Below are 13324 nucleotides of genomic sequence, written 5' to 3' on the forward strand. Positions count from 1 at the left end.
ATGTCTTCAGAACAAGACCATGGGAGTTTAAGAAAAAATGCTGCACTTTCTATGTTTAATATTTGACCGAATTCCAGGGAGATCAGGAGTATTTTGGCAATATCTGGTCTGCCTGACTGCTAGATGAATTAATGAGAGTGCTTATGTCAGTTCCTAGTAACATTTTCTTTCTTGAATAGAGTGTCTCTGGATTTGCATAATTACGTGAGTAAACTACATATTTGTCAGTAATGGAAAATTTTTACTTTAAATAGTGGTGCACAAGTTTATGTACATCTTTTTGTTAAACTGTTTATACATGTTGGAGAATCAACCGAAGGATCAAGCTGTTATTTGGCCTGAGTAGCTTGGTCTTCCTACTGTTGTGCAGAGCTGTTGAAAGACAACATTGAAACGAGTAAGAGGGTATTTTTTAAATTATTCTGCTACTGAACACTGTCATCTCAATAATTTTAAAATAGTTTCAGCAGGCAGGTAAATACAGTTTTTCTGTTTGCTGTGTGCAAAGTTTTGTGTTGTTTGTTGGTGGTCGAATGGTTTGCTTACTGTACCATTGGGCAAGCTAGAATGTAGCTGTAGTAGTATTTCCATCATTTTAAGTCTTTACCACTGGATTGTTCTGGTTTGTTTTATTTTGTGGTGGAAAAGCACTTCCAAGTTCAAAGACAGGCAGACTTTAGTTCAGACAAAGTTCCTGTGTTATACAGGTGTTATCAGATGAAGGGCAATTATGAGTCCTAATGGTCTCTCCATTCAGCAGTGTATTTGTAAGCATAGTCCAAATCTGGTGTCAGGAAACCTTAACTGGGTATTATAACATAAAAGTGGAAGTATAAGAAACAGTATAATGCTATAGATTATGTTCAGCTTAAGTCAATCCCTAAATTAATGCATGTTTTAAATGTTTGCAAAGTTGTCATCATTGTGGGTATTAGAAGTGCCTAAAAAAATGTATGAGGAAGGTGTTGTATCTATATCCCATGTGTAATTGAAATTATTTTATTAGTTACTTTTCAATAAATGAATTTTGTGATGGCTTTTAGAGAAAACATTATCCTAGGGGTTAAGTAAAGATTAAAATAAATATTTGGGTAATAAGCCTGATTAGACTGAGCATAAAGGCTTTTATATTTGTATAATTTATTCTTCCTAGTTTTTTATATACCTGGCTGTTCTAGAGCAGTGTTGGTTTAGAGTCTTTCTGTATAATATAGAACAGAGTACTTTCAGTGTCCCTGTCAACACTGACATGGCTGTTCCAGTTTTATATTACCCACTGATCTATTAAGACGTTGTCTAGCAAGGGCTGTGATATTTTAAGGTGCTACATAGTGATGCTGTTACTTATTAATTACTATTTCTGGTCTAATTGCTTCAAAATTTTTCAGAGACATTTGTTTTTCTCTTCTTTTTGAGGGAGAGGAAGTAATTTGGACATGTCTGGACCAAGAGAATATCATTAATAGTTGGAAATGCATAATTGAAAAGAGGAAGTCTGTTATGAAGTGCTGTCTTGAATTTTATATTTATTTTTCTAAAGACAAACAATTTTGTTACATTGCCACCCGAAAGAAGTTAGGTCCTATAAAGCTTCTAGTAGTTTCAGCAGTGGTGAACTCCAGCTTCACATTTATGTTCTTTGCAGTATGGGAGAAGAACTGGCAGGACTGCATGCCATTATAATTAAATTGTTATACATAGAAACTAGAGGGGAGAAGCTTGTCTTACCTGTTTGGGGAGTGTCTGTCAGCGTATTTAAATGAAAATTTATTTTGAAACTGTATGTTTGTAATTATCATCAGCACATTCCTAAGTAGCATAACTAGTTTTTTGATCAACTGGTGAAGATATCTTCAAAACATGTAATAACATTCATTGCATTGTAAACTCTGCACCTTTTTGTATTTATTTGTGTTATTTTTATTTTTACAGGATTACAAAGCCACTGACATTTGCTGACTGTGTTGGTGATGAGCTTCCTTTAGGATGGGAAACTGTTTACGATCAACAGATTGGAGTTTATTATATGGACCACATAAATCGTGAGTAGACGTGATTGTTTTGAGGAATGCTAGCAAGCTGGTGTTTACTCTTGCCACTAACTTTGCTTCCTATACCATTTATACACCTCGTGCTACAGTGAGAAAATGTATGCAAATAATTTCTTGCTGAACATGTTTCCTTATCTTTCATATGGGGGCAGAAATGTAAAGAATTCCACTTGTAAAGAATTTTGCAACCTGTGGTTGAACAGTAGTGTATCAAAATATTTTGGTTTGCTTGGTCATACTGTGAAGTATTAGTAATTTTGTTGTTGCTTTTTGTCATATGTCAGAAAGATTTTTGTGTTATATTCTTACATTTCCTATTTTTCCTGTCATCCATAGTTCACTCTTCTGCATTGAAAACCAAAATACATTCTGAGAGAAGTGTGCTGATTTTTAATCAGAAGCACTGTGAAAGACAGTAATCTCATTCTTGCTTAAACAATATATATTTTATATTTTAATACAGTACAAAATGCTATAAAAAAGCCAACAGTTGTGTCTTTTGGAAAGTAATTTTGAACACTTTCCCTTTTGGACTATTGCTGAGCTTTGTATCATCACTGTGGCACATTTGCCAGTTCTACTTTTAAAAAAAAAGTCTTATCTTTATAGCTTTGTACTGCTGCTGCTGTTACTGTTATGCTATCATTAAGCTTCTTATCGCCATTGAGCGAATGCTTTCAGTATTGTGGGAATTGGCATTTGGTGGGACTAAGAAAAGAAGAAAGGAGTTACATGGGCTATCACAGCCATGGTAAATAGTATAATCTGAAAAACCAACCTCAATACTATCTACTTGAAATCTAGTCAATTAAAAAATGAAAGTGTAATAATAATTTTGGGCTTCCAGCCATCATTGGAGTTACTTGTGTATTGTGGTTTCACAATTACTTGCCTTAAAAAACCTAAACAACAGAATAATAAATATTCCCATGGTATCGTTTGACCTATACATGAACTTATTTGTTGTGAAATTCAAGAAAGATCATTAACTAAATGATAAAATTTGAACTGCTGTTAATACATTAATCACAAGGATAGATAGACAAGAAAATTCAAAGGCAATAAATACATTCTGTTAGGTAATCCTTAGAATAACTCTGTGTTTAAAAAAAGTATTAGTTTAAGGATTGTTGTCATGCTAACTTTACTAGTGTTGAAATCTAATAAGAAGTGAGGATCACATTGGAGTGCAGTAATGGAGTGCACTTACACCAAAGTATGTGCATGAACGCATATATTTTTTTAAAAAAATTAAGGTATTGCCAACTCTTTTTGTATTTTTTTTAATTTGCAGGTGGGTTTAGAGTCCCTGCAGAAAATGAGTAGAACATGAATTCCTATTGTAATGCCTTAAAAAAGCTACTGATAGGCCACTGTCATAGGAATAACAATCACCATCACATGCAAAAACAGGGCTTCCTTTTGCTTTTTGAATTTTGTTATTAGCAGCTTTACCACAGACTTCAAGTTTGAACCTTCAGAAGGGGTATTAATCATTGTAGGCATGTCAGATCTAGCTTGCGTTTTTTTCTGTGCAATTGAGAGCAAAAATTGTAGAAGAGAATCTTTGCAAAGAGCAGTTGAGTTCCCAAATGATCAGTGGGTAGGCAGAAAGAAAAGATGAATATTAATAGGTCTGGAAAAGTAAAGCTAATCAAATTAGGTATGAAATAAAGTTAATGTACAAACAGAGGGATAGAAGCTTCATACGGACAATGCTGAACTGAGTAAAAGTAATCATTCAACAATTAACAAGGTTGCAAAATTGGCCTCATTCATGATAACTAATTACTTGCAGCCCACAGATATTATCCTAAATGGTAATTCAACCGTCACAGTGAAATGGGTTTGTCACCCTTAGGCTAATACAGTGCTTTCATATACCAGCAAGATTTATAATAAGAGGGAAGACAGAGTTGATATTATAGCTGGGTAATTATTATTCAGAAATTAGTTGGACACTTGATCCAGTTTTTAAACTGTGGATAAACAAAGTACCAATCAAGACTGCATACATTTCCTTTGTAGAAGTGAGAACTAATGAGTAGACAATCATGTGCATCATGAGTAGGTGTCAGACAAGTGGAGGAGATGGGCTTGGAGCTGAAGAAATGTTTTTCTGAAATGAGTACGTCTAAACCACTTGGAATGGCAGCTTCGGGAAAAAACATTTGGGTTGTCTTTTGTGGCTGACTGGGTTAAATGCTTCATGTAGCATTGGAGTTCTGTGTTAATCGACAAAACAGTTAGAAGTGCTTCAGTGTTAAGAAATACTGTGAGAAAATGCAAGGGATAATTCAAAGAGAGTCTTTCTACACTTACACTTACCAGGAACCTCTCATGTTTTGTGTACTCTCTCAAGCTTTTTGCCCTTGCACCTTTTAAAAGAAAACAGCAATACTTCTGATTTTTTTTCTAAGTCTTTTGCTATGTTTGTTTACCCAGGAAGCAAGAAAAAGATTTCTGGGCAATAGTTTTCCATTTAAACTAGAAAAAAACCAAGGAACAGAAGAATCTTCTGTAAATCTCAATGGTGCTTCCAACCCTGATCTCCATCTTGTTCTGTAAATTCAGTACTTTGTCGACACCCTTACTAAGCTGCTCTTGGCTGTTATCCAACCATTGCTTAAAAACCTTGGTGGTTGCCAGCCACAGAATTCCTTTCCCTCCTCCTCAGAGTCTTGGGAGCCTTTGAAGTCTCCTCTAAGCAGTTGGGCATTCCCCAGTGAGGGAATAATATATTCTCTGCATTTGTCTGGGACTGTTCTTGAGTTACTATAGTGGTTTTTTTTTAAATTTGTTGTAAAGAAATGAAGTTAATTTTATCATACAATGTAGCTTTAGTCTTGTTATGTGGCAAACTTGTTTAGAAATCCAGGGCAAAGTTTCATAACCCAGAAAAAGCAGAGCTTCCCATGCACTAAAGAAGTTTTCTACCTCTAATGAATGCTGCTAGCTTTTCAGAAGGCATCTGAAATAATTCTGTGAGAGATGCAGTGCCCTGAAGTATAGGATCTCAGAAGTTTAGTGTGTGGTAGAACGTAACACTTTAGCCTGGGTTGTTTTTTGAGATTAGGACTAATAATTTACCATTCAAAGACAAAAACTGAATCCTAGTAAGCCTGTCTGTTTTATAAATATTTACTGATTTCTCATTGTTTCCATGGGGGTTTAGCAATCTTAGGAATATTAGAATCTGCACAGATTTCAGAGGTACTTACGGACAAATGAAGTAGCAGTGGAAGTGGAAATGCCCTCAGTGAAGGATGGGCAGCAGTCAGAACTCTGTTTTCTCTGCTTGCCCTCCGTGTAGAGAAGGATTTACAGCAACTCAACAAACCAAAGCACATCCTGTCCTTGCCAAAGGAGATATTTTCAGGACACTGGTGTCAGAAGGGAATCAAAGGGGTCCCTGGGAAGTGGGGAGAAATTGCATAACTGTAGGCACTATCTTTATACTGTTTCAATGTGAGGAGTTGCAGGGAGAGAAAGGTACAACTGTTAAGAGAAAAGGTTATTTAGGAACCTAATCCCCAAATCTGTTGGAAGCACTGCTCTTTGATGAGCTTTCTGTTTTTGTTTATATACTTTTTAGATGGCTCTCAAATGGTAGAGCTGCTAGCGTGACCTTGACATCATTAGAGTTCTTAATCTGTTGTGTGCTTAATCTTCTACAGTTTTGTATTTCATCACTGGCACCAATATACTGAATTACACATTAGGATTAATGCAAAACATAACTGGCTTTCATCTTTTGTAAGAAACCAAGTTTGGAAAAATTGCTAGGTGCTTAGCTCCTGACTGTGCTGCAGGTTTTGGCACTACTTTGAACACTGACATTGTGTCTGCAGCAGCTTCCAACTGGTAGAGCTTCAATCATGAGAAATTAACATTGCATTTAAACACAAGGCTTTACATCAACATTTTTATGTAAAACATATTATTTGACTCACAACCCCCCCCCCCCCAAAAATGAACCAATAATTTTTTAGGATTTTAACGTGCATCATCCTCAAATGCCTTTGCAACTGCAAAGAGATTGTTTTGCAGTAATAACCTTGAAAATCAATAGATATGGGAAAGATTTTTTTTTGGTGGAAGCTTGTTTTTGGTTTGTGTTTAAGTAAAAACTGGTCTAAACCCTGGCAAGGAAAAACATCAGAGTGCTGTTTCTTAAGACAAAAAAGAGAGAAGCAATTTAAAAGCTTTATGGATTTGAGACTAAGATCTGACTTCTCTGTTGAATTACCTCATTCTTCTTAACTGTGCAGGGGTAGCCTCTGTCCTTTTAAGATGTTATGCTTGTGAAGTTGTGTGCAGTATCATAACTTAGTTCCAGCTATTTATAGACTTACAGGTTAAGCATTGTGGTACCTTTAATTTTTCCTCGTGGTTCTGGGTTTTTAGGTAATTCTTGGAATTTTCAAGTTGGCTATGAGGGAAGGTTAGAGCCAAATTACTGTTTTCTTTCGGTTTGCACTGGTTTGTAAAGAAAAGAATAACATTTAAATGCCTTTTATATTTGAAAAGCCTTTCCTGTTCTTTCAGTCTGCATCCTTCCTTCTCCTCTCCCAGCTGGAGTGATTTTGGGTTCTGTAGTGTCAGTTGTGCTGGTTGAGAATGGACATTACCAAAAATAACTTGGACTTGATGGCACAAAGTGTCATATTATTTTATTTTAATGCTTTTACTTTTCTCTCCTTAGAGCTCACACAAATTGAGGATCCAAGGGAACAATGGAGAAGGGAGCAAGAACGCATGCTGAAGGAATATTTAATAGTTGCCCAGGAGGCACTCAATGCCAAGAAAGAGATTTACCAAATAAAGCAGCAGCGTTTTGAGCTAGCCCAAGAGGAATATCAACAATTGCACAAAATGTGTGAGGATGACAGCCGTTCCTATGCCAGCTGTGAGTTTACTGTCTCTTCTTGATATTACCCACCTGCCCTCACAAGATGTCTAAGAAATAGTGTGAAGTATTTACATCACCTGATTCTTCTCTGAATGAAGGTCCTGACTACAGCAGTGAGGTGCTGTCCTTTGACTCTGCAGTTCAATGTGTTCCAATTCCTGTTATATCTATTACAACAGAGATTTAATAGGGATAAATGGTAACATGAAAAAAAGATGTAACTTTAAACAGTCATATATCACAGCTGGTATTTCTACCCATCTTGGAGCCATGTGTAGTGATGCTTCCTGCAAGGCAGCAAGGTCTGAATGTTGCTAGATCAGCTGCCTACCTGCACTCCTAAACTCAAAGATTAATTTTCGCTCAACATGGGAGGGAGCCGTCAGCTTAGGGGAAACCTTCTGTGGATCCATAGCGTCCTTAGCAAATTTACAAAGAGTTAGGGACTTCTGACCATGAACTAGGAGACAGTATTTAAGAAGTTCAACTCATTCTTGAGTGCCAACTTATGGTTCTGATGTTGGTGATAGAGAGCTTTAATTTCCTGCCCTTTTGATTCTTCAGAATGAAGTCTCTGGTAGCTTGGAGTAGATAATACACTTTTTCTGAATTCTGAAGAAGTTGCCCCACTGTCATGGCTGTTGGATGATGCAAGCGTCTTTGTCAAAGAGTCTACCAGACTAGTTCTGAGAATTGGATATACCCAACAGCCGCATGGAAATTAGTGGAGTTTTACTGATTTTTTTTTTTAAATTGGAGTTTTTCAGTGGCTGTACAGTCACTGATTTAACTGCAGGTTTGCTCTTAAATGCCAATGATTTAATAAGAATGGGAAGCTCTGCTTTAGCCTTTTCTGAAAATGTTCAAGAAATCTGACTGTGGAAGGGGGTTTACAGCAGGTGTCTGGATAGAAGAGTTTAGCTACTGATTCAGTTGTATTTATTAATCCAAGGGAGTTAATACATGTGCCAAAATCCTGAATAAAAGATATTTTTCTAGAGCTGTGTTGTCCCAGATGGTTTGGACCAAGTACTCAGTTACTGTTGAACTGGGATTCTCATCTTTTTGTTTAGTTCATAAATGGGCATTCTGTCATTCAGTTTGTAACATAACTGAACAGTTGTGACTAGTCTTATTTCCCTCTCTTGTGTTCAAGTTTCTGAAGGAGTAGCATGATATTTTCCTATTAAGAAAGAATTTTTTAAAAAGAAACTATTGTGTAAAGTGTGTTTAACAACTGTTTAAAGACTTGGAGTAGAGTAAAAGGTAGTGTAATCAGTATTTTTTGAGATTATAAAATCTAAATCAACATTTATTTGAAAATTTCTAGGACCTTGGGCTTTTTGTTTTGTTTTTTTTTAATTTGTAATAATTCTGTGGGATATTTTGTTGAATTACTTCAGGTGAATATACAGAAATAAAGTTCTGTTGAAGATGAAAATACACTAGAAAAAGATAATCTTTTTCATATTTTTGAAGCTCTTAGATAAACAAGTTATTTGAAACAGCAACAAAATATGACTGAAAATGACAAAATTTGGGGTAATCTGTAATGAAAGCAAATGCTATGCCAATTTACTTATGTTTCTCAATCTTCCGATAGTTCAGGATTTTGTAGGTATATCTGGAGTTGATAAAGAGAATCTGTAAGAGAATTACTCAAAACTGTTTGCTTGTTTTAATTTTCTACAGATGTGTTAATATATTTTATATTGGTTTAAGGTCATATGCACATTGGTTTTGAGAAAATGGGATGGGCTGATTGCTCAGATGATTTAAAAATTTTTTTAAAATATCCTTTTTGGGATTAATCATGCTGTCAACTCAAGGTTCCCAAAAACTCCTTCTCCACTTGTTTTTCCTAATTTGAGTCCTCCACTCCTGTGTGGGATGCTTGTCTCTCCTTTTATTGTACAGAAATATTAGACTTCTAATGAGAGTGCAATTACATTACCAAAGTTGGATGCTTACATAGCCAATATCTTTGCCTCCACCACCACTTGTCTCAAGTTGTTGCATTTAAAGAACTAAAACTTCACGAATTGTTTTTCATCACTTTGCTTATGGGTGCTGCCATTGACTCAGTGTCGTGTGCTTATGTGTGGGAGGTGAGCTCAGCGGTTGGCAGGGAGGTGCCCATGCAGCAGTTTTGTGACTCAGTTGTGATCAGCACTGTTTAAAAAAAGAAAAAAATCCATAGAAAATCCTGGATTTAGAGAATTAGTCCAGGCATGACTACTCATTTTGGCAAGTTCCTGCACGCTTGACGTGACCTTGGCATTGCAATATTCTTTAAAGAGTTGAAAGGCCCAGTGCAGCCCCAGATACGGATATGGGTTTCAGTGCAGCAGCCTCCAGCTCTGCAAAAGGATGGAAGGTCTGACAGCACAACCCTATCCATTCACATACCAGGCATTTTTCAGTGGGCCAGCGTTGCCTTGAATGGCTCGCTCCATAAATCATGGTTGCTCTTGCCCCATCTATCCTCTAGAACCTTTAGTTCATCTGTGTAGGCTTTAGCTTGTAATGCCGCAGCTTGAAATCATTGCCTGACTGTAGACACCCTGTGTTAAGAGCTCACTTGCCAGGGCTGGTTTGTATTTCAGTTCCCTACAGTATTGTTTTAGAAGGCAGCTTCTCTCCCTAGCTGATCTAATTTTGTTCTGACAATAATTTTTTTTAACTTTAGTCCCTATCATACTGTTAATTCAATGTACCTAGGAAGTAACTAGTAATTATTAATATTACACAAATTGCTTGCTTCAGTAGATGCCATCATCCTATTACAGAAGCTAATTGCTTTTAGGAAATACATGGTGCTGCTATATGCAATTTTTGGTGGTGTTTGGGATGAAAAGAAAGTTTGAGGTGGGCCAAATGGAAATCTTCAGTTGTACTTCAGCAGAGGATAATTTCAGAACCTAGTGACTTGTATGAAAAAGAATTAATGAAATGGTTTATCTAATAGTGCCACATCTTAACAATTGTATCGAAGAAGGGGGGACAAAAGTAAAATGCTGTTTTCCATCTGTTTAGCATTCTCTGGATTTTCAGCTAATACCAAGTATGACCCATATCAGATTAAAGCAGAAATAGCCAGCCGTCGTGACAGAGTGAGTAATCTTTTTTCATTTTGTAAAAATATGAATTAGGCCTGGGGAAGGTGGTGGGGGGCGGGGGGGGGGGATCTGTTTTTCTTTCACTTTAGCATTTACACTGAACGTTGCATGCATTTATTGAATGGTATTGAAAAGTTCTTTTTTGTTCTAACCCATTGCTCTGTTAAAACAGCTCTGTATTAACTGCATTTCGTTGACTTGAGAAGTAATGTTTTTTCCATGTTACAAATGCAAAACATTTTTTGTCACAAATGTCAGAGGCAAGCTCAGCCAGGCTTTCAGAAATTGCTTTCTCTCTACAAACTGCCACAAGGAGTAAATGCTCTGCAGCGTGATTCTTTTAGTTCAAACCCACTGTCTTCATACCATTTACTCATTTTCAGCAAGGTTCTGCTGGGCTGCAGGTTTAGCCACTTATTTGGAAATCTCTTCACAATTCAGTAGACCTATTGGCTAAATAGAATTTTTCAGCTGATTGACCAGAGCTCTTTTATGAGAAGAGGGAAGTTCAAGTATTCTGACAATGATAGGCAGTTCTGTAACAAAAATGTTCCTTATTTATGTATTTAAAAAAAACCCTAAAGTCATGGTTTTGATAAATAAGTATTTTAAAAACACTTATCCTTGCAGGATAGTATTCCATTTTTGTTGTAGTGAGCACTTTTCACATGAGTGCGTCTGAAAATAAATCCTGTTCACCACCCTTCAAAGGCATTTATTCTATCTGTATATATTTATTACATGCTGACTAGTGTTTGCTTGTTTTACATACTCTAAATGTCAGCGTATTCTAAACAAGAAAACAAGCCTTATTTATTTAAGTAATATTTGAATAAAATAAACAAAGTTTTCACTTACGACTATTTTCCTCTCTTTCTCCTTAAACAAAATGACCTAGGATACATAGGATATTATGTTCAAGTGACTGTGTGTGTAGTCATTGAGTTGCTTCAGGAAATTACATGAAATAGGCACTATAAACTTTTTATGTACAGGATATTAGTGATGCATTTTCTCATTTTACTTTTGGTAAGTGTTAAAGGAGCTGGTGAGGGTATAGTGCTTAGGGGCTCATGCTATGAATTTTGATGAAAGGGAGAGAGCTGTGCAGGATGGACTCTGACAGTTCTGGTTTGCATCCTGGTACTGATGTAAAGCCCCATTCTCTTGGAATAGAGCTGAAGAACAAATTAATATTTTTATTCTCTTTTTTTAAAAATCTGTTTTGTAATGATTTTGTCATTTACTGATGTGCATTTGAAAATCAAGAGTGCTCTGTATAAATATCCTGAGTTTGGTAGCTTCAGGCGAGAGAGCTTTTTTTCCTTCCATCCCTGCCCCTCTTTGGGCTCGCAGTTCAGTCTCAGCATCCCTCCCACATACGGAACACCCCTATTCCCCTCATTTGTCTGTTGTCTCTTGCATTCTCCTCTCCCTGTTGCCTTCAGTTATCTGTCAGCTTTCGAGGGCAAGAAGCTCTTTCTCTGTAGATCATGCTTGGCTCTTCCATGGTCTGCACAACCTATTCAGGTAACTGCTTTCATAAAACCACAAGAACAGGTTTTTGGAGACATCTTTGCGATGTCACTTTTGATTTACGCTCATTAGTTGGATCAAGATAATTGACAAGGGGGTTGAGAGGGCAGGATCATATGAAAATAACTGTGGAAAGCCAGGCTGCCATTTCTGGGAGAGACACCAGTTCTGCTGGCAGTAATTTTGTTTTCCTGGATTGAAAAATTTACAGCAATTAATGTTTTGTCTCTTTTAAAGTTGACTAAAGAATTGAAGACAGTTGAGAGTTGTCTTTGCTACAAAGGGAGAAGAAAATTTGTATGGGTTGAAACTTGCTAGCCATTAGCATAAGCTATTGGAGAAAGAAACCTTATAAAATAGATGAGGAAATTAATACATTGCATGTTTTGACTGCTTTTTGATTGGGCCTTATGATATTTAAGAAAGTCTTCTGTTGTTTTAATGCACAATTTTAAATCAAAAAAAGAGAAGAAAAATTATCATCCAGTTCTTTGAAGTAGCTTAAGATTTTATATTAAAAACTAATTATTTTTATTTTGGAAGTTACTGTTACTTATTTTTACTTTTAATTATTTTGTATTATTTAGCTTTCTAGGCTGAAACGAGAATTGGCACAGATGAAGCAGGAATTGCAATATAAAGAAAAAGGAGTGGAAACTCTGCAAGAGTAAGTTAAAAGTTTGTGGAAGGATCTTTTTTTTTGGGGTTTGCGTTTATTTTTTAATTGTCTTCAAATGAATTTCATAGAAAAGTGTTGTCAAAAATAAAACATTAAAGGCTTTGCTTCAGACTTTCTGCTGTGATAGTGATGCAGGGTGAGAACAATGTGAAAGGATAGAAGAAGAGTTAAACAGAATTGGCTGGAATTGTGATTTTGTGGGTTAACATGCAAGAATAGCTTTATAGGCTGTGTTCTTTAACTTTTCCTCAAGATATTGCCAAACTGGAATTAGATTTTTAAAAAAATTTCCCAAATACTTTCTGGAGATACCTACTGCCTGGAGCACAGCCCAAAGCACCATGCTGTTGAGTAGTTTCCCCATGGCAGTACCAAGGCTTTCTGGCTGGACACAGAGCTTTTCCTAGAGGGAATGCTGTACACCTCAACGCTGCTTCTCCCTGTTAACCTGGTGGTCAGGCCATCTCATTCTGCTCTGTATGGCTGATTTGTGCTTGTACTGTAAATCTAGCGGTCTGTGAGACCTTGGATTGGTTTGCATGTGTGCAAAATGTCTGCATGTAAAAGTGATTCCTTGTCCCCTCCCAATAAGGAAAGGAAGCTCAGGGCAATTTGCCACTGCTCCCAGGGCAATTAGGCAGCCCTGCTGTTTACTGTGTGCACAGTGGTGTCAAAGGTTGTGAAATGTTGTGGTGACTCTCTCCCTGCCACTCTTCCTGCAGGCCCTCTGATGGGAAGGGAACTGCGTGACTTCCATCTGTGTGTGCTTAGTCACCTGCACACATAGCTCATACACGGGATGCCCAGTGGGATAGGGAGAGAGGTTGCCAGGCCATGAAAAAGATGGCAGGTAAACACAGGTTGTTGTGGCTTCCAGATTCCTTCAGCAAGGCCGGTGGCTAGACCAAGAGCTTGAGCAGCACTTGGATCTGCCTTGAATATGTGGCTGTGCATTTAGAAACCTTGGCCTTTTTTCAGCATGCATGCGAACAAACTGCCTAATGCAGGAGCTTCCTGAAAATGTTGT

The 13324-nt window shown here is 36.9% G+C and overlaps 1 protein-coding gene across 3 annotated transcripts in view; it reads left to right on the forward strand.

The window, feature by feature from the left end:
* Window positions 1–13324, forward strand: part of WWC3 (WWC family member 3) — a 98886-nt gene that overhangs the window by 34830 nt on the left and 50732 nt on the right. For all 3 annotated transcript variants that reach the window (XM_009089644.4, XM_030234452.2, XM_030234453.2), the window contains exons 2-5: window positions 1933–2042; window positions 6757–6960; window positions 10000–10076; window positions 12206–12285. In XM_009089644.4, the coding sequence (XP_009087892.2) occupies window positions 1933–2042; window positions 6757–6960; window positions 10000–10076; window positions 12206–12285 (471 nt within the window). The remainder of the gene's footprint in view (window positions 1–1932; window positions 2043–6756; window positions 6961–9999; window positions 10077–12205; window positions 12286–13324) is intronic.

This window comes from Serinus canaria, chromosome 1, assembly GCF_022539315.1.
Source record: "Serinus canaria isolate serCan28SL12 chromosome 1, serCan2020, whole genome shotgun sequence".
NCBI lineage: Eukaryota > Metazoa > Chordata > Aves > Passeriformes > Fringillidae > Serinus > Serinus canaria.